The sequence below is a fragment of the Ictalurus punctatus genome, chromosome 20 (assembly GCF_001660625.3).
Source record: "Ictalurus punctatus breed USDA103 chromosome 20, Coco_2.0, whole genome shotgun sequence".
Lineage (NCBI taxonomy): Eukaryota > Metazoa > Chordata > Actinopteri > Siluriformes > Ictaluridae > Ictalurus > Ictalurus punctatus.
The window spans coordinates 20,243,118-20,268,121 of record NC_030435.2 but is presented as its reverse complement, the minus strand read 5'-3'; the positions used below and the strand labels follow the sequence as shown (position 1 = coordinate 20,268,121).

Here is a 25,004-nt window from a genome sequence, read left to right as displayed (position 1 = left end):
AGCCCTCATTAATGCATTAACTAACAAACATGTACTAACGTGTACGTAAGACTCACGTTGTAGTTAAGGTTAGCTCTTCATTAGTTCATTGAAGATTAGTACACGCCTTAACTCATCATTAGTTCATATTTAAGTAAGTATTAATTGGGGTATTGGTGCATGATTATTCATGTACTGTTATTGTAAAGTGTTACTTAATAGACTAGCTGGAGATTTGCTAGCTGGAAAAACTGAACAAAACCTACACAATATCATTGTGTAATGCACATGTTGTAAAAATGAAGAAAATGACATGAAATATCCTAAAATTACGGTGGAATCTAAATCTACTGTTTATATATTTAGAATTTTTGCATAGCTTTATTATACTATTGAAGCCCCAAACAATGCCATTTAAGGCAATGGGTGTTCATGTATTTGTATATGATTGGAAAACTTGCTGTCCCCCCCCCCCCTCCCCCCACAGCTTCATTCAGACATAATAAATTCATTGAATAGATAATGAAATCAATAAAATATGTGCATTTAAATTGCTACTCGGTTTTCATGACTTGCCAATTCAAAAGCTCACAGCGAGTGTGATTTCACATCAGGACACACTTTTCTTCTGCTGCCTGCTTGACTTCTGTTATCGTGCTCTGAGCTTTGGCTTTGATCGTATCAAAGTCCATTTCCATATTTTGTAGTCTACCCATGAAGGAATCATTGCTTTCCTCTTGCTCTTCATCCTCCTCCACCATCTTGGCCAGTTCTTCAGGCACGTCCAAGTCGTCGCCTGCTATCTGGACTGTGGCGTCGTCTTGTGCACTCTGTCGAATAGCAGAGAAGTTGTGATCGCTCATTATGACTAGGTGATGATGCCATGATGTCATAATTGTGATATGATGATAAAAGTAGAACTAAAAATGCACGATCCATAATGTTTGCAGCAATCTGGTGCGAGGAAATGTGTTGGCGTACCTGTGGAAGCCTGTATTTGTCTCTTAGCAGTACTCTCAGATTGGCTCTTTCTGCTTTCTTTGTAGCAAATTCCTTATCCCGCTCTATCCTGTCAGTGGGACACACACAGATCAAGCTTTTGAATGCATTCAAGAAGCTTTAATACTAAAAAGTGGAGAGTAAAAGAATTCATCGCTTCTTGACAAATCGTGCTGTTAGATTCATTTCTATTTATTTTGCATTCGAAGTGTTGAAGTGTTCATAATGAAATCGTTTCCTGTTTTATTTTTATTCCTTATATTTTCTCTGGTCTGAAGGTAAGTGGTTGTTTTTACCTAAGGGTACTAAATGGCACCTTTCCTTGTTGTTAAGCTGGTTCTATCAAGGCATATCTGGTGTTCCTTTAACAGCTTTTAGTGGTTCTTTAAGTCCAATTATGTACCTTAAATGCTATTTAAAGGTATAAAGATATAACAATGTTGCCGTTCAAAGTACCACCCCAATGACAAGGAAAAGTACAGTTTGGTACCTTTATTTCTGAGATGGTAGTCTATTGATTAACGACTTCTCTGAAAACCATACATAATATCAATTTAAACCAAGTCTGAATACTATTTTCCTCTATCGAGGGTACGAGGTGAATTCATTGTATAAACTGATATTTGACCAAAATTTTAATACAAACCGGCATTTCTTGCTTATCATCACAAATTGTTTATAAATCATTTTATCAAGCTTGCCAACAATTCTGAATTTCTTTATTAACCCGAAACGGCTTATTCGCATCAGCAGGAGACGGTGCAAGAGCATCATCGTGGATTTTGCCATAAAATCCAATTCACCAGAACCTGAATCTGAGTTCATAACGCTTTAAAGAACCTAGGATACTTTACAACAGTTCTCATGCTGTTGTCACTATAGTAACAAACCCAGGTGCTTCTCAATTATTATTAGTCTAAGCAATAACCCACTCACTTTCACCGCATCCTGGTGTGTAAGCAGGTTACATGGATTTAAGGTTGGTATAAGAAACAGGAAGCTCAGGAATAAAAAAAGAACAGAGCTTTAACTCTTGGCACCTTTGGCTACTGGCAAGTTAATTTAACAATACTTTCTTCACACTGCCTCCTAGCCCAGATCAGGATGTATAGCACAACCCCTGGCACCTCAAAACAAAATGGATTTTACTAACACATCTGTGGTTTTCCTTTGATAATATATTAATTGTTCAAGCATACTGGATGTAATGGGCCAACGTCAGCGTCACTTTCATTGGCAAAGAGCCAGATTAGCGAGAGCTCTCACCTCAGTGACCCAGTTCTTGGCGTAATGCTCTCAGGTGTTATATAAACAGACAACTTAAAGGAACATCATGGCAGCGTGTGTAGGCCCTTTTCCAAGACGTCATTGTGACTGTTATCAGTGCTGCTGCTAAAGAAACTATAACAAAGTGCAATTATTTAAGTAAATATTTCAAGCATCTGCACTAAACTAAGTTTTCACACGCTGTAAAAATAAGAATAAAAATAAGAACGGATAAGTTCATTTAACTCAAAAAATTTGAGGAAACTAATTACCTCAAAATTTTTAAATTGATGAATCAATTTCTTTAAGCCAAATGCACTTAAATATAACAACAAAATTAACTCAAACTTGTTATATTTAAGTGTATTTGGCTTAAAGAAATTCATTTATCAACTTAAAAATTGTGAGGTAATTTGTTTCCACAAATTTTTGGAGTTAAATGAACTATCCGGTTTTACAGTGTAGAAACGTTTCTACTAACATAATTCAAACCAAACATCTTATAGTTTCTTTCAAGCATTAGGGATTCAGGTTCTGGTGGACCTAATTTAACACTATAAGCCATGATGGTGCATTTGCACTATTTCTTCCACTGATGCTAATAGTTTATTTGACGTTATCACAGAAATTCAGAATTATTGGTGCCAGTTTTAACAATGGCATTCACATTGAACAAAGTGATTCTGAGCTTAATCATATAGCAACAAAAACTGATTTGGAAATGAACATTTCCTGCCATTATTTTCTTTAGGAATTGTGAACACCTTTTATTATATTATAATATGCTAGAGTAGATGTTTAATAACTGAATAATACATCAGGGATTAAGCTTGGGTTTGGGGTTATGCAGTGTGTGTTCAGTTTTTTCAAAAATAGAATTTCCACCCCAGTGTATTCAAGAAAACTCATTAGATGTTTATACTATAATAGAGATTAGCATTTAAAGATCAGTACACGTCATGTAACAGTGGTAGCTAGTTAAGAATGTTCTGCTAGCTTTGCATTATTTTAACATTTTAATGTAAAAATAATGTAATGTTGTAATGCAAGGTTGTTTGGCACAAACTACACTGTAAAACCGTAATAGTTCATTTAACTCAAAAAAGTTGAGGAAACTAATTACCTCAAAATTTTTAAGTTGATAAATTAATTTCTTTACGCCAAATACACGTTTGAGTAAAATTTTTGTTATATTTAAGTGTATTTGGCTTAAATAAATTAATTTTTCAACTTAAAAATTTTGTGGTAATTAGTTTACTCAACTATTTTAAGTTAAATGAACTTATCCGGTTTTACAGTGTATACAGCAAATGTCTAGACTTTTTTTCTCAGAATTTACCACGAGTTTTTGGTGCTGAAATATGATGAGAGACTAAACTTTGAAAATTATAACACTATATGAAGCTGTTGTTTTCTACTGAATGCAGTTGAAAATCGGAACCACATTTAAACCCAACTTTACAAATCAAGCACTTTTAGGAATTCAAGGTGTCTATACAGACTCTGACTCAACTCTGTGGTTGAGGTTCTGTGCAAGTGAGCAAAAGGTTGTGAGTTTAAATACTAAGACTGCCAGAGCACCACTACTGAAACTTAACTTAACTTTAAACTATTCCTTGAACCCTCGATGTCTCAGCTCAGAGCTTGATTCACTTGTAAGTTCACTGCCATTTAGCCATGGCAACTCTTCAAATGTAAACTTTAAAAAAATATATTTTTTACCAACATTTATTCTAAGGAACCATGTATTTAAACATGATAAGCCGTCTCAGCCATTGCTCACAGGCTGCATTTTGCTCTGAAATGGGTAACCGTTGAGGTTTCTTTAGCAAACAATTAACACAAATTGCGGTGAACTAGCATCCATGCTAATGACATGAACATGCAGGATGATTCTAATGATTTACTTACATATAAAGTTAAAAAAAATCAATAAAATAAATAACATAATGTACTTTTCTTCCTCCCACGATCTTTAAGAAATTCAGATGGTGTGACTTCCTGTTGAACATGTGGAACTTGTGGAATATTCCAAATATTAAATAAGGGTGAACAGGTTTAAGTGAAACCACTTTTATGTACATTTTTCAGAAACTATAGTACCTGACTCATGGAAAAGCATTACCAGCATGAACCACACACTGATGCAGAAAGTCATATTTCTGCATTTTACGCATGTTTTAAGTGATTTATCTGAAACATGTACTCAGACTTACTTTTACTTTACATACATATGTGTATATTTGTATTTATATGTAAAATGGGACAGGAACTGCACCCCAATTTTGAAAGTTTCCGCTAAAGGAATCAATCCAAATGTACTCACTTCTCCTCCACCAGCTGTTTCTGGTATTCCTCGAACTCCTCTCGGGTCATTCCCTTAGACGCGGCGGTCTCTTTCCCATCTTCTGCTGCTGTCCCCGTGTCCTCGCCTCCTCCTCCTCCCATCATGTTCTTTAACTTATCCCCCAGCATCTGCTGCATTAAGAAAGACATGATCCAGGGTTCGGGAGTTTGGGGGCCACGTTATGGGCTATCTGAGAAGGTCAGTTAAGATTAAAATCCTAAAACTTTGTGGCTCAAATTTGATGTTGCAGCTCTTAAAGTGCCTTGGAGACAGATGGAGTAAAATAAGACACAGTATCTCTATGAGCATTTGCAGCACTGGTTGCGGGGAACCCGAGCTGTGAGAGGACCTGGGTGTCAGTGTCAAGGGTAAAACGGCTCAGGGGCTTAGCTTATTACAAAACAGCTCACAGACAGCTGGGCCACGCTCACCTTGAGACAAGGTCTCACCTATTATCGTATCTGGTATCTTATAATAATATTAGTATTAATATAAATAACAATAACAGTAACAGCAGTAAATACATAAACACTGCAATGTGCAATTATGTAAAATATATTCTCCTTTGTATATCCTACATGGACTTATGGACATAGATTTATGATGTAATATAATGTTTGTGCATACAGCCTAAAGTGATATGTTCTATATTAGCATATTATTAAATGTACAGAAGCTCAAACTGAATATACGTTAAATATAAGCATTATCGTTCATTTAACACACACTGATCAGCCATAACATTAAACCCACTGGCAGGTGAGTTCTTGAAATTGACATGTTGGAAGCAGGAAAAATGGGCAAGCGTAAGGATCTGAGCGACTTTGACAAGGCCACATTATGATGTCTAGACAACTGGGTCAGAGCATCTCCAAAACGGCAGGTCTTCTGGGGTGTTCCCGGTATGCAGTCGTTAGTGCCTACCAAAAGTGGTCCAAGCAAGGAAAACCGGTGAACTGGTGACAGGGTTCATGGGCACCCAAGGCTCATTGATGTGCATGAGGAGCGAAGTCCAAGTATACCCCTTCATGGCGACGGTATACCCTAATGGCAGTGGCCTCTTTCACCAGGATAATGCGTCATGCCACACTGCAAAAATTGCTCAGGAACGGTTTGAGGAACATGACAAAAAGGTTCAAGGTGTTGACTTGGCCTCCAAATTCCCCAGATTTCAATCTGATAGAGCGTCTGTGAGACATGTTGGACAAACAAGTCCGATCTATGGAGGCCCCACTTCCCTACATACAGGATTTAAAGGATCTGCTGCTGATATACTACTGTACGTTAATTGATTTATTTTTATTTATTTATTTATCTTTTATCTAACCAGGAAGATCCCATTGAGATATCCCAATCTCTTCTTCCAGGGAGACCTGGAATTCCCTATTTGTATTTCAGTAGCGCTGGTCTTCGCCCCTTTTTGGTGATTTTAACCTGCAATAAACATGCATTTTATTTAATTTAATTTTGTTTTTGCTTTTTTAAATAGTCCCCATAAGCTTTTCTTGTTCATATTGAGCTGTGCATTTCTCAGGTCAGGATAAATGTTAAACCTGCCTATACCTCACAAAATGGTCTCTCTATAGAAGGAGAGTCTCAATGCCTCAGTGTCCTGTTTCAATGTGATGATTAACTGTCAGAAATGACAAAGAGGTTTAGAATTTTAAAAATGTGCTTTTTCTTCGTTCTTCTGGTTCCCCGGCGGATCTGCATCTCCATCTGGTGGTCTTCACAAGCAAAGCACTTTATTAGCTTCCGTAGAGCTCAAATTATTCCATCATAGCTGTACACTGATTCGATCAGAATAAGTAGCAGAACGCACAGACTGGAAAATGTCTCATACACGTATGCAGCGTCAAACGATAGTTCTCATTTCTTCATTTCTGATGACACTTAGGCAGCAAAATAGTCATCTAAATAACATACAGTTTCAATGTTTACATGGTTCAAACTACGTAAATCCCCAAAAAAGTCAAAACCCAGAAAATAAGCTCTATGAGAATTTCCAACCCTTAACAACAGCACTGAATATTAAGAGATATATTTAGAAGCACAGACTGATAATGTTAACCGTCTCACTGACTTCCACTAATGGATTCCATACTGAGAGCTTTTAGTTCCCACAGAATCTGTCCTCAAGCACTGCATTTCATCCACACAAACTGGAAAAAAATATGAACATGTGCTTTCCTACTGCTTCCGTTGATGAACAGAAAAAAATTTCAGTGAAGTGGGGCGCCTATTCCAGGGAACTCGAGGCACAGATTAGGGAAACCCTGGATGGAGTGCCAACCCATCACATTGCACTCACACACTAAGGATAATTTGGAAATGCTAATAAGCCTACAATATATGTCTTTGTACCAGGGGAGGAAACCCCTGACACACAGGGAGAACATGCAAACTCCGCGCACACAGGGCGGGTGCGGGATTCGAACCCCCAAACCTGGAGGTGTGAGGCAAACATGCTAACCAATTAGCCACCATGCCGAACAATAATTCATTCTAAGTTGAACCAAATAATTATATATATATTGTTTGTTTGTTTTCTTGTTTATTTATTTATATTTTAATAGCAATCATTTTTCATGCATACTTTTTTTTTTTAATTGCAAAAAGAAATGAAAACATTGAGAATATGTTTTGGTATTTAAGTGCAGGTCTTGTAATAAAACCATTGTTTTATTCACTCTACTGTAAGAATTAATACACTATTGCTCATACACTGCAGTGAGGGTGCAAACTACAAATTAAGTGCACCATGGGAGCTAAACTGATGACATCACTGAGCCGAGTTTGGACGCAGCAGACAGAGTGTCTCAGCCAGTAGAGAAGCAGGAGGGAATGTGGCTCATCCAATCACGGGGCTCTAGAGGCACAAAGGCAACACAGATAAGACATCTGGAGTGAGTGAGTGAGAGAGAGGAAAAGAGAGAGAGAGAGAGAGAGAGAGAGGAGGGTGTGAGGGAGGAGCTATAGCGCATGAGTGCAGTGAAGAAGAGGCGGGTAGTAGAGGGAGGAGTTGGCTGTTAAGAAGTAAAAGAGAGAGAGTGATGCTGTTGCTAGGGAACAGTGAAAATGAGCCGTCCATCTTTGGGAGCAAAAGCAGAGACAGGCTGCTGTTCTTTTAGCCTGAGAAAATAAACCCTGTGTTATTACAAGGTGAAGGTTTTTTTTTTTCCTCGTTATGTAGTGAGAGAGAAAATCAGAGACGGAGAAACGTAAGCAGAGGGCCCAGGTGAGATTACGTAATCATCACATCAACGCTTGGTGGTTGCCGGTGCAGAGGGACTGTGACACTAGCCTGACAAGTTAACCCAATCCCTGGTGGAGATGAAGCGGTTGGACACAGAGGCGTGCTGCAGGAAGCACAGGAGGCAAAGAACATCTGGATTCACCTCTTCTGGATGAAGACGGCAGTGTGAGGTTGCTGAACAGAGGAGAGCATCGGGAAGCAGACAGGATAGACACAGCACTCGTCTTCTCACCCAGACACACACACCCACCCACCCGAAATCTAGCAGTGCCAGTCTGTCTGTCCAGCGCAGGAGAGAGAGAAGGAAAAAGGAAGAGAGATAGGACATGTGACTTCCTCGTCCTACATAAGTGGAGCGTTGTGGATTTAAGCATGGCAAAAAAACAAGTCCAGGCCTGAGCGAGGAACACAACACACAAACACAACACACACAACACACACACACACACAAGGAACAGCAAGAGAACAGAAAATACACTGAGAGAGGCGTATCTGGTGTGAGTATCCTTCTTGTAAATATGTGTGTATTTGATGTAAATTTTCATCTGAAAATTGTGCTTATGTGTGTGTGTGTGTGTGTGTGTGTGTGTGTGTGTGTGTGTGTGTGTGTGTGTGTGTGTGTGTGTGTGTCCTTTGTGCCACTTCATCTTTGATTGCCTCACATTCCCATTTAATCCAGCTAATCAGTTTCATTTTCTAATTCTAATTTTCGTGGTATCCTCCACGAGAGCGCTCAGTTCTTTCTGACATGAACTCATGGCCTATTAAAAGCATGCATGTGTGAGAGAGAGAGAGTGTGACAGGAAGAAGAGTAACTTTTAACCCACGCATTGCTGCACACGTTCAGGTTTGGGCCATTATTCATGAGCTCAGCTGCTGAACACACTGCTGACATGATGTCACTCCACACGTACTAATCTCCTCTTATAGATTAACATCCTCTGGATACACACATCAGAAAATTCCCAGTGTAGTGTTTACACTTATGGAAGTCCAGATAGACTGAAATAATCCCATTAAAGAGGTAATTCAGTATAAGTGTTAATTCGTTAATTCAGCCCTGGAGGTTTGAGCTGCTCATATAAAACTACCTAACACCTAAGATTTTTTTGGATTTTTTTTTTGGTAGTGAGAGGAACCCAGAGGAAACTCAGGGTATACAGACACAGGGAGAACTTCCAGTGATCTCAGGATAGGCTCTAGATCCATCACGACCCTGACCAGGATAAAGCGATTTTATAAATAATAAAAAATAAGAAATAGTTATCAAAAGGCCATAACAGTATTGTTGCAAACACACAGTTTCCCTTGGTGCTTGTTTCAAGGTCATCTGTTGCTTAGTCTGTATCTTGTTATGATCCAAGAATGTGTATGCGATCGTGATGTCGGCTTGAGCGATGACGACCCGTTCAGCACATCAAGCTTGACTCACTCCGACACTGATATTATTCTTATCTCTAATTTCCTTCTGTAGCCAGCTTCATAGGGAGCAACATTCAAATCGTTTATGAATGTCAAATATTAAATGCTTCATTGTACAATAATGCATTGTCAAACTGACAACGTGACTGTAGCAGAGATAATACCGATTCATATTGCAGAAGAGAAAAGCACTAAGCAATAGGAAGTGTTTACACGGATAGAGTGAGACTTTAAACAATGTTTAGTGATGAATCACTGTCTAGTTCATCGTAAGTCATGTATGAGAGCCTGATCTAGCACAGTAGACTTTTCTAGCTGTAGATATGAGCTCATCTGAAATTTTGGAGAATAAAACCCCCTCAGAATGCATATAAATATGCCAATTGGCTATGTGAGGAGTAACACACTTGGGCACGTGCTGTTATAGGAAAATAATCAGTGACAAGGTGGTGTGACGTAGCGCAATGAGAATCGGAGTTACTGTTACTGCCTTGATCTTGATTATTTCATATTGTATCTTATATAAGTATGCAGTGTTTTATTCCTTTTTAATTTTAAATTTACTAATAAAAAAAACCCGACTTTTTATCCATTTATAGTTACATTTAATGTCGTGGAACATCCGCAAAACAAGTTAGTTTGTGATATTGTTTTCATCATAGCAGGTTCTTTCACTAGACTCTTTTTTTTCACTCTCTTGTAGTTATAAATAACAGATAAAACACAGTAGTCGTGTTTCTAAGGAAACCGGGAGCATCACAGTCCTCTGTCCTGAAGACTTGATTGACAGATCCCTGATTGTTATGAGTTATTACATTCCAGAAATTTTACATAAGCTTCTCCTTACAGAAAGCTTCACCATATTAAAATACATTTCTCTTTGTTAAATAAGTTTGTGTTTTTTTTTTAAATCCATCTGCCATGAAAGCTCTTGTGAATTATTTGTTATAATAGTAATAATTAAGTAGTATAAGGTAAGAATTAGTGCACTGATATAAAGGGATTTGTCTTACAGCCAGAGCTACTATCAGAACTGCGGGCATAGAAATTTAATCAACACCTTCTGACCAATCAAAAATCAAACACTTTGTCGCATAATGAATATAAATTGAATAAATTTGCTATTATGGACAATGTCTATTGTCTGAATGAAAGCAACTAAAGTATTGGTGTAATTTTGGTGTAAGTGGTATAAATCCCTTAAACCAGACTTAAGCCATGATGAATATTATGCTATATGATGCAAAGCTTTTGTGAATCAGTGATGAACTGGTGATGAAACTGGTTTTGCACATGTTGCAGTGTGACCTACCTGCACCTTCTGACAGGAGGATGGGTACGACAGAAGCCACTCTCCGCATGGAAAACTTGGAGGTGAAGGATGAGTGGCAGGATGAAGATTTCCCACGGTAAGATAAGTGCATTCTGTCCAAATCTTAATACAATCAGTCGAGCGTCTTTTAAGTTTAGTGTAAATTCTCAGAATGAATTTCCTTATAATATGTCTGTATTTTGTAAAGCTTCAAGATCACAGCTTGTTTAGCGTCAGAGAATCCTTTACATACTGTAGTGGTGTTCATTTATTACTTTAAAAAATACCTGGGAGAGGCTTCTCAGTGATACATCACTAGATCCTGGAAAAAAGATGCCCACTGTTTGAGGCCTTAAAAATAGTCCAGCCAGGATATATTTTTTTATTCATCAAATTGTCCATGGTTGCATTAACCCTTTCTTGCAGTACCGTCAGTCAGGACACTGTTGGGTTTCTGTGTGTAGAGTATCGTGACTCTGTGTTTAGCTGCTGTTGAGCAGGGCGATGTGAAAGGGGAAAGGTGTAAGCCCCCTGCTGGGCAAACAATGAGCACATCTCCACAATAACATTGGTACAGAGATAAAACGGACAGAACTAAAACATTTTTATATACAATACAACCATGTACAAATGCCACATCTTAGTAAGCTATGTTAAAAAGAAATACTTATGAGAAACTGCAAACTCTCAAATCCATGTGTGTCTACTTTCATATGAGCCACTACTGTGGAGTGTAACGTCACACATAAATTCAATGCTGAAGACATGCACTCCAAAACAGGTGCAAATTCCATTTTTTTAGCCTCTGGTAAAAAAGAGTTAACAAGTAAACAAGCATACAAGTAGCCTCTATATTTCTAATCACTACCTGTAGATGTTTTGTCACTATGTAGCTGATATCTTTAAAAGCCCATTCTTTATTAGTATTTGGAGTCCCAGAGTCCACAATGCTACAGTATATGATTTGAAAATAATTCTAATAGTTTCAAAAGCAACCCTTGTCCCTTCACACACTTCAAACTTTTACATTTTTACTGACCTCTCTTAGACCACATAATTATGCTAGTATACAAGTATGCAACTTTGAAAGTAGGTTCAGTGAACCTTTGCCCACTGTAGCCTCAGATTCCTGTGCTTGGCTGAAGGGAGGGGAAGCGTTTGCTGTTGTAGCCCACCCGCCTCAAGATTTGGCATGTAGTGTGTTCTGAGATGCTTTTCTGCTCACCATGGTTGTAAAGAGTGATTATTTGTATTTGTATTACTGTAGCCTTTCTGCCAGCTTAAACCAGTCTGGCCATTCCCCTCTGACCTCTCTTATCGACAAGACCTGCAGAACTGCTGCTATCTGGATATTTTTTTGTTTGTTTTCCGCACCATTCTGTGTAATTTCTAGAGATGTTTGGGTGTGAAAATCCGTTTCTAAAATACTCAGACCAGTTTCTCTGGTACCAACACTCATATGAACATTAACTGGCACTCTTGACCTGTATGTGCATGATTTTATGCATTGTGCTGCTGCCACATGATCGGCTGATTGAATTATTGCATGAATGACCTCCTTTTAAAGTGCCCAGTCTGTATATATAACATAATACACACTGTATATAATGTCAATGCATTGTATAGCCATATTAACTTGCTTACTGTATTAATCATTATATATATATTAGTAAGAGCGAACACACATGGCCAACTTTCTGATCTCAACTACAAGCCATCCCGGGCCCTTATTATTAAACAGTCTTAAAACAGCACTAATTACAGAGAGAGAGAGAGGGAGTCGGAATGTATGTCACCAGAGACAGCAGCTACAATTAAGACTGTTAGCAAGCATTTAGCTGTCTGCTCCTCTATTGTTCAAGCTCACAAACCTGAACACATCGCCACTCCTCGATACACAAGCATTCTGCCACAATGTGCCTACGGGTGATACAGTAATGACTTGTTTTCCTTCCACAGGGAGTCAATTCTTTAGGAAATGTCTACTGTGCGAAAACCATTGTGTGAATGTGAATTCGCACAGCGGAATAAAAGCCTAACTGTTTAATTAAAACGGATCCCATGTGCTTGTAGTTCTCAAAAAAGAAGTACAGTCCATCCTTCTAAACATCTTTCCCTGTACTTTCATATTGTCTCTGTCCAGGCCTCTGCCGGAGGACGGAGACCTTGATTGCCTTACTGACAATCGCACATGTACGTGGCTTTAAAATCTTCTTAATTTTATTTATCACACATCGCTGTTTATGAATTAACGTTTTATAATCAGTCTATAACAGGTACATTTCATCACAGCTCTAACAGATTCTACATAACACCTCCCATGTTTTTTAATGATTCAATTAATTCTAAAGTTTGCAGTAGTGCTAGTATTCCTGCTCCTGCTTCGAAATGTTTCATTAGTATCAATGTACTTTAAAGCAGTGTCATGTCCATCAGCTGCTTGGCTTTAGTGGCTTTACGGCTCTTATAAAAATTGTACACAGGTATGCTGGTAATCTTTTTATGAAGTATGAAGTGCACTGTAAAGAAGGATTTTAGGCTGATATGCTAGTGTTTATGTATGCAATTATGCAAGTAAGCTAGTATGCTAGCATGCTCATTTGTAAAGTAACTTAGCTTGCATGTAGATAGTACTCAAATACTAGCATGCAAGGAGGCTAGTCCACAATTGCAACTAGGCTAGTGTGCACATATGCAAAATAGGTTAGTATGCTATTATGTAAGTATACACATAGACTGGAGTGCAAGTATGCAGGTATACAAAGTATAATAGCTGTTGACTAGTGTGCTGATAATCAACTATTCAGGTATATAATCATTGAACTAGGCTAATATGCAAGTATCCTAGTATGCACGTATAGGCCTACGAGTATGTAAGAAGGATAGCATGCAAATTTGTAAAGCAGCTTAGTATGCACGTAGATAGTACACATATGCTAGCATATAAGGAGGCTAGTATGCAAATAGCCTAGTACACAAATGTGAATGTATGTAAAGTAGGACTTTATGCAAGTACATAACATTGCAAATAGACTAGTATGCAAGTACACAAGTAGGCAAGTATGCAAGCATGTACTGTTGACTAGTGTACTAATAATCTCCTATTGAAATATACAAGTATGCTAGTAAACTAGTATGCAAGTATGAAGGTAGTCTAGTATTGTGCTAATAATCACCTATATCACCTAAGTCTATGCAATATTCCAGTATGTATGTATACAAATATGCAAGTAGGCTAGTATTCAAGTATGTAAGTATGTAAACTAGAAATGAAAGAATGAATACTAGTGTAAAAGAATGTAAAAATAGATTGCGCAGGTATAGCAGTGAGCAGGTATGCGAATATATATATATATATATATATATATATATATATATATATATATATATATATATATATATATATATATATATTTAATTGTTGGCGTTACTGTTTCCGAATGAATAAGTTGTGTTCATGTGTGTGTTCCCTCTCTTCATGTCTCAGCTCCCCCTGGCTCTCTGCACAGAGGTCATGGAGGCTCAGCAGCTCAGAGTAAGCGGAGGACACTCATTGCCCCAGACATAAATCTGTCCTTGGACCGGAGCGAAGGGTCCCTCCTGTCCGACGACATCCTGGACACTCCAGACGATCTGGATATTAATGTCGAAGACATGGACACACCAGACGAAACAGACTCTTTAGAGTTCATCACCAGCGGCAATGAGTTGGAGTGGGAAGGTCTGTATGAGGTCAGACGTCAAAGGTTATTCTGAAGCTGATCGTGTTCTAGCTGCTGCATGATTTAAACTGGATCATGTTATATTTTTGAAACGGTGTTATTGCAACCAAACATCCTTAATGAATTTATTTCCAAGCTCTTGTATTTTGCAAACTAGAATTCCTACACCCAGTATTATAGCTTCATTCAAACCGTGACCTCACTCTGACAGATGATGCCCTTGTGGCACGAGCTAAAGTGGGTCCGGGTGACAGCTCAGGTCAGGGGGGTGAGGAGGGAGATGGGACTGCTCGCCTCTGGAGAACTGTGATCATTGGAGACCAGGAGCACCGGATAGACATGCAGGTCATCAGACCATATTTGCGTGTGGTCACTCACGGAGGTCAGTGCAACCTTGATCCTAAGGAAACTGTTCACCCTGAAATGCAAGAATGAAATAGAGTGCAACCTTTGTTGAGATTTAATATGTATCTTTCACCTGCAATGGTCGAAATAGTATCATTCGTTTGTGTGTAAAACTTTAAGGTTACACTACATGATGTACTGTATCTAGGTAAAAGATTCACAAAGGTACAAAAGCTGTATGCTTGATGGTACCACCTGAGCAACAAGGAATGGTACAGTTTAACAGTTGATTACCCTTTATTCTGAGAGTGGATGGATAGTCCTGATGCCACTCCCGTTATATTTTACCTTTAGTCTTCCAACCGATTTGTCACTAAGTTAAAGAGCCAGATTAGAGATCGCTCTAGTGGGCATGGTGGCTTAGTAGTTAGCATGTTTGCCTTGCACCTCCAGAGTTGGGGGTTCAATTCCTGCCCCCACCCCATGAGCGTGAAGTTTGCATGTTCTCTCCGTGATTCACAGGTTTCCTTCAGGTACTCCGGTGTCCTCCCAAGTCCAAAGACATGCGTTGTAGGCTGATTGGCATTGTCCAAATTGTCCGTAGCATGTGAATGTGCCCTGCAATGGGTTGGCACTAGAGGTGTGCCAATACTAAATTTCTCAGCCGATACCGATAACTGATTATTCAGAGTGATATCAGTCGACAACGATAACCGATACAGATAGTTCTGCCTTTTATACCTTCTTATAAATTAATAATGGGGGGAGGCGGGAGGGCAGGCTTGAGTACTTCACTGCTGCTCACATCCGGTGTAAAATTTTAGCAGTGCAGTTACAAACTGCAGTTTTGTCATCATTCCACAAAAGAGACATAATTACACACAGTACGAAATGGATTTGTTTTCCCGCCCTCTTTTGATTGACACGATATAATCGATCCAGATCATCGGATGTTTTTAAACTATCGGCCGATAGCCGATAGCATGAAAAATAGCCTTTATTGGCCGATACCGATTATCGGCTGATACATCAGTGCATCTCTAGTTGGCACCCTATCCAAGGTGTCCCCTTCCCTGTCCCTCGAGTTCCTTGGCCTAGGCTCCAGGCTTCCTCACACAGAGGCGAACCTAGATTATGTGCAGGCCCCAGCCAAAATAAATGCTTCTGACAGCTTTATGTTGTTATTATGTCTTCATGTTACCCAGACATAATGTTGTGACCCTTTACTTCCATGTAGGAACTGCAGTAGACACGTGTTTTGAAGACTTAATTTCTTTATTGAAAACAATCATAAGAACATAGACATATTAATAAAGAAAGGGGCTGCCCTACAATTGCTGAACACGGTCTCAAAACTGTGTCTTTCCGCCTTAACATCCCCCCACAGAACCAAATACAGTCATGTGAAAAAATAAGTACACCTCATGGAAATTGTTGGCTTTTTTGACATATTTGGCAAGCAAACATTTGATCCTCTTTGAAACAGCGCCTATTAATGAAGCTAATATAAAAACCACAAGGAACATTTTTTCAGCAGAAATCTCAATAGATGTGATGTTACTCTGTGGAAAAAGTAAGTACACCCTTGGCCTCAGAAGCTAGTATTGCCCCCTTCAGCAGAAATAATTTCTTGTAGGCATTTTACATAATTGTTCACCAGGCTTGCTGGAATTTTTGACATTTTTAATATTATCTTCAAGCACTCTTTGATATGACACAGAATTCATAGGTGAATCAATGAATGCAAGCTTTCCAGTCAATGAGGCAGCGAAGCAACTCCAAACCATAACATTTCCACCACAGTGCTTCACAGTTGGTATGAGGTGATTCTCCTGAAAAGCTGTCTTTGGTCTGCACCAAACATGTCTGCTGTTACTGTGGCCAAACAACTCTATGTTTGATTCGTCTGTCCAGAGCACATTTTTCCAAAAGGCCTGGTCTTTACCTATATGCTCATTGGCAAACTGTAGTCTTGCAAAGGCTTTTTCCCATGCAGGTCAAATTTGTGCCATCTCTTTCTGATTGTAGAAACATGCATGCTGTGATGGAATTTTGGGGTTCTTGGAGACTTCTTTTTGCATCAGACGGTCTGCTCTTGGGTTGAAATAGCTGGGACGGCCAGTCAGGGACAAATTGCCAGACGTTTGAAATCTGCGCCATTTGTAGATTATTTTCCTTACAGTGGAAGGATTTATTTTATATAATTTGGAGATCTTTTTAAATCCCTTACCAGACTTATAGGCATCCACAACGTTTATTCTGAAGGCTTTATAGAACACCTCAATAGCAAAGAGAACACCAGACACTAGATATGAGAGGGGAATAAATAAGACCGGTTCCACCTGCACTTCAGAAGCAGGTTCTAATCACCGGCACCCAATCTTCAACACCTGATTCTAATTTTATGGTTTGAAGGTGTGATAAATGTAGGCATGTACTTACTTTTTCCATCTTTTTTTTGTTAATTTAAATTGGGAAAATGACTACAAAATGTCAATTTTATGTCATCTGATAGAGTATCAACTTTATTAATAGACACTGTTTCATAGAGGATCAAAGGTGTACTTATTTTTTCACATGACTGTATTCTGCTTCCTGCAGGTTATTATGGAGAAGGTCTGAATGCCATCATTGTGTTTGCGGCCTGCTACCTCCCGGACAGCAGCTGTGCCGACTACCATTACATCATGGAGAACCTCTTCCTGTAAGCTATTGCTCAAACACATCCGGGGGAATAAAAAAAACATCTATCATGAGAAAATATGTTTGTGAAGTGGAATATGTGTAACCTAATTTAAACCCAGTCAAGTAAATGAGCTCAGCTCTTCATTTTAAGTTGGATTTGTACAGTCACATTAGGAACAGTTGTGATAGTAGTATATTGTGCAGTTTGGTGGTTGTGGGTGGGTTTGAATATTCCAATGTGTCTGTTATATATAGGTATGTGATCAGCAGTTTGGAGTTACTCGTAGCTGAGGACTATATGATCATATACCTGAATGGAGCAACTCCACGTAGGAGGATGCCTGGCATCAGCTGGCTCAAGAGATGCTACCAGATGATTGATAGAAGGTATTGATGTAAAGTGACTTCTTGCCCATTATACAAGCCTCTAGGGTTGGTACTTGTTTTAATGTCACTCTGCAATCACCTGTGTTCCACATTATTCTGGATTTATAAGGATGGACATTATTATTATTGTTATATTCCATTATTTCAAGGTTAAGGAAGAATCTCAAATGTCTGATTATTGCACACCCATCCTGGTTTATTCGGACTGTTCTGGCCATCTCACGCCCTTTCATTAGGTGAGAACTTTTCTTTAATCGAATAATAAAATTTGTTTTTGTATCATTACCTTAGCCATGTCTTTGTGAACAAACAAGCTCCACTCTCTCACCAGTGTGAAGTTCCTGGATAAGGTTCGCTATGTACAGAGTCTGGAGGAGTTGGCTCAAATCGTCCCTATGGAGCATGTGCAGATCCCGGAGTGTGTGCTGCAGTGAGTACTTATCACCAGCAGGTGGAGCGTCTGAGACAATCAAACGTTTAAAAAGGCTGCCAGAAACCTGAAACTGAGACTTCAAGAACTTATTTACCAATTGCTCAAGCTTTCTTGTACATTAAAATGCACAGTTTTGTACATTTTCTTGGATGCTGCACTAGATTTCAAGTAAAAGATAAATAATATCAAATAAAACGGCAACGATGTACAGATATCGTCACATCATGCTGACCAAATTGGTCTGGAATCTAATGATTCCTCTAGGAGGATATATTAAAAGTCTGGTTTATAAACCTCACTTCCTGTTGGCATTTAGTTGTGTAACAACAATTAATCCCTATTGGTATGTGTACGTGTCCAATATGTGTATGCCCCATCTTTGAACATAAACGTGATGTATGAGCCACATGGTATGATGCACAGTGTAACACTTCCTCTTTGCACAATCTGCCATGCTAGTTGTCATGTTAAATGCCTCGCCATGACTTTTCAACACAGTTTGAGGTACAAAAAATTACTTCTTAATTTAGCATCACGGACAACTTGGCATCATGTTGACCAAATTTGGTTTAAACCTGATGAATTCTACCCAACACATGGCTGTATATGCCTACCAAATTTAGTGCATGTTGGTAAATCTGGATGCCCATAAATAAGAAAAAATATCAAAGAGAATGCCTGGACCCAAACTTTTGCCAGAACCTGATGGCCACCATTTCTGATGTTTGTGCCAAGTTTTGCATGCCAAGCACCTCAAAAATGGCCAAAGTGTTACAAAAAAACAAGTGTGTGGTGCTTGGACCCTAAAGAGTTGACACGGTAATATTTAACATAATCCTATAGACTCGTATAGACTTGTGTGAGGTATTTGTGCAATGATGTGATCAAATAAGAAGATAAATATAAGAAATACAAAAAGAAAACTATGGCTGAGACTTAAATACCAGTCTTTAAAATTGAAAGCACTGTCACACTATCCTATCCTGAAAGCTGGAATATTAAGTGACCTTATCAAAATCAATGAGAAATCTGGGTGAATTTGAATAAACGACAGTGATGTGGTTGGATTTTGTTTCATTTCATGTGATGAAGTTGTAATAAAGCCTACGATCCTAAACGCCTAACCTCAACCTCATTCAAATTGTTTTTAATTTACAAGTGTGAGACCATAATGCTGCAATACTTCCTCTGTGAGAAACTTCAACTTTAAAAACCAAATGGCTAATAGCGAAATAACGATTTGTTATTTGTCTGGAATTTTGTGGTACATTTTTGGTTCAAAATTGCAATTTAGACAAAGAGGGATATAATTATATCACACAATAGTTAGATACTCTACAATCATTCAGTATGACCTGACTATAAGTCTATGAATATTACTACAATAAACCATTTTAAATGTTTTTTTCCCCCCAGTAGCATTTGTAAAAACACAAAGTAATATTGTCATTGCAAAAATGAAAGACCGATTGTTGATAGTCTCAGGTTTCAGTGAATAAGGTTCAGTAACTGAGTGTGTTCCCTTCTTTCCTAAGATATGATGAGGAGCGCCCCAAGGCCCAGACAGAAAGGTAAAACTGAGGCTTGTGGGTTGGCATGCAGTCAGGTACTACTCGAGTGTCCTCTGGCCTTTACAAGAATCTAGAAGCCCCTCACACACACACACACACACACACACACACACACACACACACACACACACACACACACACACACACACCCATTCCTAGGTTTGGAGTTTACAGTATTACACAGTTCAGATATGCACCTGAATCAACTCAGAACTGAATCTTTAAAGTGCATGCTGAAAAGGCAGACCAGATGTAAAGCGCTCCAGTCTTCTTTACTTATTCTCATGCAGCAGTGAGAATTCATGCTGCATGTTATCCACGTACCTCTTATGCTAATCATCCATTGAAAAGTATATTACTTAATGATATTATTCGATACATATCTAAATGGAATCTAAATGGAAAGTGAAGCACATATGTCTATCAGCATGACCTGGGAGGTTAATAGGTTTTTAAAAAAAATGTATATTACATTACATGCTACAGTAGATTTGGGCAACAAACTTTACAATCTAAGAATAATAACTCTACCTTTGAAATAAAAATATCATAACATATCATATAATTACATATAAAATATAATGATATGTTTTTTCCCCTCTGTACCTCCATAGGCTTGTGGAAGACCAGACACAGAGTGACAAATCAGTCCCAGGAAGGTGAATATAATTAAGAGATATATCATTTTTCATATGAAATATTAAGTAGAGTATAATTATTACCTAGATGACTACACCATATTACTGCAGCATGCATGTTCATGTTTGGTCTGTGTCATTTTGCAGGAACACATCGGTGGCTGCGGAGGCTTGTCCATGACTTTAGGTAAGAAAATCGACCTGTAACAGTAGAGGCCCTCCAGCTGAGCAAGTTTAATGGCTGACAGTGACTATTCCATGTTAGGAACGCACAACTCCACCCTGAACACGAGCTACTCTGGGCTCCAATGGTCTCCAGTCCTCCTGGTCTGATCAATGCTATTTTTACTGGCACATGGGTTACTGCCGATGCTTCAGTGATCACACACTCACACACACACACCCTCTGTCCCTGTTTCTTTCCATGCTCTGTTTGGCGATTTATCTTTTCTTTTTAAATGCCCTTCATGCTGCACATTCACCTGACCAGCACACTGGTTCATAAATCACACTCTTGTCAGGACCCATGAGCTGCTATTGCTTAGTTTAATGTCCGTGTGACTTGTCTGAAATGTAGAAGGGTATATTAAGCCAGGTCACCGCTCCGACAAATGGATGACGTGTAAGAGAAAAGCTCAGGCACAAAATGGATCAGTAATAACGAGAGCTTAGATTAGATTCATTAGTGACAACATACAGTAGGCTGCAGTTTTCAAGATAATTATCAGTGTAACACTCTGTATGGCCATAATGTCATACAGTGATTTAATTAAATTAAAGGTGCAGTCAGTGATTTTGGTGGAACTCACCTGAAGCTTGTGGCAAACAAATACAGTGTAGCTTCAGTGTTAAGATGTTGGCGGTCCGCATATATAGTTTTCTTCCCTCTCATGTACAGAAACTGCGTGCATACAAAGAGCATATATTCTTTGTGAAGATGGTTGCTATGATGCTGTCGTTAATTTCTTTTGCAGTTCATCGTTTTGGCAAAGGACAACGAGCTGTGTGAGCTTTCTTCCTTTAACGCCAACATCTGCATCTGTTTCCTACAATGCAGCGATCCATCATCATCCTTCTGTCTGAAAAGGCACTTAAGAGACTTTATATATGCAATCAGTGGCCACTTTAAAAGGAACGTCTAGACACCTGCTCATTCATGAAATTATCCAATTATCATGTGGCAGCAGCACTGATCTGCTTCTCTCCTGACACTTCAACTTTAAGGATTTAGTCCAGTTTAGGTGAACCTGTGCCCACTGTCACCTCGAATTCCTGTTCTTAGCTGACATGAGTGGAACCCAATGTGGTCTTCTTCTGTTGTAGTGCCTCAATGTTCAGTGTGTTGTCCATTCTGAGATGCTTTTCTGCTCAACATGGTTGTACATAATGGTTGAGTTTTCATAGCCTTCCTGTTACCTCAATCCAGTCTGGTCATTTTCCTCTGAGCTTTCTCAGCAGAAAGGTGTTTCCTACAGTACAACTACCACACAAACCAGTTAGTCTGGCACCAACAATAACGTCACAGTCAAAGTCACCGAGATCACGTTTTACCCCATTCCGATGTCTCGTTTTTTATCTGCCTGATTTCATTAATTGGCTGATTAGATGATTGCATTATTATGAGCAGGTGTACAGGTATTCCTATTAAAGTAGGCAATAAGCATTTCCACTTTAACCCGAGGAACGACTCAATGGACTATACTGTATGTACTGCAACATATGAAAAAAAAAAAAACTCAAGCAACTTATCCAAAGAGCACAAAAATGTGACTTTTTACTAGACTCAACCCAGTCTCATTTTCAACCAGAAGGCATGGAGAACATGTTTTAATGTCACTAAGTGTAGGACCGCAGTGTATAAATTATGTGGAGAGGCTCAGCATGGACAGCCATGTGTGTTTTTTTGTGTTGCACTGGTACAGTTGCACTAATTGCTCTAAAGTCCGTAGTTAATAACATACAGTACACACGGTCAGTGGTTTATTATTTTTGTGCAGTTCATCATCATTCCAGACATCGTTCACACCAGCAGAATTTTGCTACTGTAGTAGAAGGCATAAATGAAATAAAGCAGCCATGTAAAATATTCTGTATACTGTAAAATACTTTGCTTCTGTTAAAGTTTTCCCTTTATAGCAAAAAAAATAACACTTCATAAATAACTCATTACAGGATTTTATGCTTTAGAGCGGATGTATTAATGCGTTCCTAAAAACAAGTCATGGGTGTAATAATAAAAATAAATGCAATAGTTCTCAGTAGTGAATGTTAGCTTACACATATCTCAATAATATTCATTTCCTACAATCACGTACAGTAACTACAGGATTTATAAATGTTTATGATGTAACTACTGGATTTCTAAAAAAAATTTTAAAAATAATAAAGAAATTCAATGAGGTAACTTTCTGAAATTTCCGTGATGTATCTACAGGATCTTTAATTCATTCCGTTGATTCAGGAGGGATCTTTTAAAATACTGTAGCCATGTTATTGTACATACTGATCACACTGTACAGTGCACTGTAAGTAAAAAAAAAAAATTGTATTTGTATCAATGTGTTTCGGTTTCATAGATACTCATAGATTTGTGTGAATGTTGTGACAATGGTTGTTGAAGTAGACATGACATAATAAAGTTAAATCAGAGTTATCCAACAAGGTGATCTGTTCCTTGTGTTCTTTCAAGCTTTCTGAAATGATGAAATCCCTGCTAGTAAAACCATTCTGACGAATCATTGAAAGGCGTCTATCAGTTAACTTCATTATCAACAAGGATGTTGTTAAAACAACTCTGTCACGTGCTGTAGGTTGATATGAGATCACCTTTCTAGTTTATGAGTTTGTTTAGATAATAAAAGCAGCTGAAAAGTGGCTGTTCGGGTGGGACGTGTCAGCATAGAAAGCCACAAAGCGTGATTAGTTACCAAAGTTCAGTCTTGGCTAAAGCTTTATTGTGCCTTTCATAAAGGCATGTAATGCAAAATGGGACAGTAATTAGCTAGTCACATAATGTCAACAAAATGATTTATGTAAGTGTAATGTGTTGCGTCTCTCAGTATCTAGCTATGTACTCATCCCACAAAGGACTCATCAGTAAGATTTACATCAGATGAATAAAAAGCCATGTGGGTTGGATATTATTGCCATCGTCCACTGGAATCCCGTGGCTCATAATAACTGTTGATCCGACTCTACAGGACGGGTCATTAACAGAGCGAATCCCAAAGTCGAACAATGTTATTGTCCCTTCATGTGTGCTGCCTTCTGTAAACAAAGTTGTTCAGCTCTGGTGGAAAAATAAGCACGAGGGCCATCTTTCTAACCATAATAACATCAACAATCTGTTACAATAGCTGTCAACACTAAGCAATGCCCTGGACAATGAACTATGCTTTACTGATAAGATAATGCATTTGTTTTGCCATTTCAAAACTACTTCAACTATAACCACTGATACACATGAAAGCACTTTAATGTGTGATAGCGTAGATCCAAGGTTGTTGTCCTGCCCTGCTAATAAATCCTCAGAGTGTCATAAATAGAAATAGTTTTACCACAAAGGAAGTGACACATGTCCTAATGACTCTTCTACTAATCATAAGAGTGAAAGTGTTTCAATTATTTGCCCCTCTTGGAATCTGGGAATGTTTTTTTGATCTAATTAGGAGCAGAAGTCACAACGATCCAGTCAATCACGTTGGTATTGACAAATGTCAGGTTTAACTGTATGACCAGTCTGGACTAATCCCGTGTCTACAAGCATTCCTGTTGGTTGCATCAGCAGCATCCGTGACGCAGAGGCACCTTTTTTTACCACACACACACACACACACACACATACACAGTGGCAGAGTGACAAATATAGAACTGAGGCCACTCCACTAAGAGCCACATGGATCTTTTAATGTCTTGGTAGGGAAAATTCCCTCTGGGCCAGCAACACTTCCACCTCATTGCCTCTGATATCTGCCTCGACATAACTGAGCTATAACACTGCCAAGTGAAATAACTCAGAAGAGGGCAACTTCCATGTCTGAAGTATACTGGGAATGAAAATCACATACATAGACATACATGCATGCATAGTGTACTTTAATAAATTATAGTCGATGTAGTAAGAAAACGTATAGTTCACAAAGTTTCCAGAGAACCAGGACTTTGTGACCAAAAATTTCATCACCTGTGCAAGCAAAATGCTTCTTATTATAATTTAAAAAATGAATGAAACCTTTCGTTTTTATTTTTCTTTGATCTCAGGAAGGCATGCTTTCAATTTGTCGATAATTGAATGATCACTTGTTGCATGTTGGAGAAGTGACAGAAGCAGGAGTCAGAGAAAAGTGAGCCTGTGGTACGATGTAAGGCATGATAGGTCATAAGGCCCATGCCAAGACCAAGCCTGGGTTTTTAAAAGAAGGGCTTTGCACACACTACCTCAGTACAACTAAGCGTTGTCATTCTTGTGCTTATGTTTTGTTTTTTCTTCAGTCAATGATACCACGTTTTTGTAAATTGTATTGCACATAAGTGAAGGCTTTTTAATGTATTTTTTGTTTCTAAGCCTCTTCCTGTATGGTGTCTGTTGCTGTCTGGTGTATATTTCCAGAACACCCAATGCTGTCTTTCTTTCCTTTCTTTT

At 38.5% G+C, this 25,004-nt stretch overlaps 2 protein-coding genes across 2 annotated transcripts; one reads left to right on the top strand and one right to left on the bottom strand.

The window, feature by feature from the left end:
• Nucleotides 1-465: 465 nt before the first annotated feature.
• Nucleotides 466-4,860, bottom strand: cplx4c (complexin 4c). The gene is made up of 3 exons (XM_017495263.3): nucleotides 4,571-4,860; nucleotides 961-1,048; nucleotides 466-809 (listed from the first exon to the last, which is right to left on the bottom strand). The coding sequence occupies exons 1-3, from the start codon at nucleotides 4,738-4,740 to the stop codon at nucleotides 585-587; spliced, it is 483 nt and encodes a 160-aa protein (XP_017350752.1). The 5' UTR covers nucleotides 4,741-4,860; the 3' UTR covers nucleotides 466-584.
• Nucleotides 4,861-7,639: 2,779 nt separating this feature from the next.
• atcayb (ATCAY kinesin light chain interacting caytaxin b) lies at nucleotides 7,640-23,013 on the top strand. Its single transcript, XM_017496005.3, has 13 exons — nucleotides 7,640-8,344; nucleotides 10,572-10,678; nucleotides 12,725-12,774; nucleotides 14,069-14,302; nucleotides 14,515-14,685; nucleotides 17,250-17,352; nucleotides 17,589-17,720; nucleotides 17,870-17,956; nucleotides 18,052-18,150; nucleotides 19,689-19,724; nucleotides 20,339-20,383; nucleotides 20,510-20,549; nucleotides 21,337-23,013. Exons 2-12 carry the CDS (start codon nucleotides 10,602-10,604, stop codon nucleotides 20,541-20,543), a joined length of 1,068 nt encoding a protein of 355 aa, XP_017351494.1. The 5' UTR covers nucleotides 7,640-8,344; nucleotides 10,572-10,601; the 3' UTR covers nucleotides 20,544-20,549; nucleotides 21,337-23,013.
• Nucleotides 23,014-25,004: the final 1,991 nt, after the last annotated feature.

What these genes read in the sequence shown, in the direction of transcription:
- cplx4c (XM_017495263.3), bottom strand. Translation starts at nt 4,740, where the DNA reads ATGTCTTTCTTAATGCAGCAGATGCTGGGGGATAAGTTAAAGAACATG. An exon ending in AAACAGCTGGTGGAGGAGAA is followed by an intron (nt 1,049 to 4,570) that starts GTGAGTACATTT and finishes TCCCACTGACAG; the next exon opens with GATAGAGCGGGATAAGGAAT. An exon ending in ACAAATACAGGCTTCCACAG is followed by an intron (nt 810 to 960) that starts GTACGCCAACAC and finishes GCTATTCGACAG; the next exon opens with AGTGCACAAGACGACGCCAC.
- atcayb (XM_017496005.3), top strand. Translation starts at nt 10,602, where the DNA reads ATGGGTACGACAGAAGCCACTCTCCGCATGGAAAACTTGGAGGTGAAG. An exon ending in ATCTCACGCCCTTTCATTAG is followed by an intron (nt 17,957 to 18,051) that starts GTGAGAACTTTT and finishes CTCTCTCACCAG; the next exon opens with TGTGAAGTTCCTGGATAAGG. An exon ending in GACAAATCAGTCCCAGGAAG is followed by an intron (nt 20,384 to 20,509) that starts GTGAATATAATT and finishes GTCATTTTGCAG; the next exon opens with GAACACATCGGTGGCTGCGG.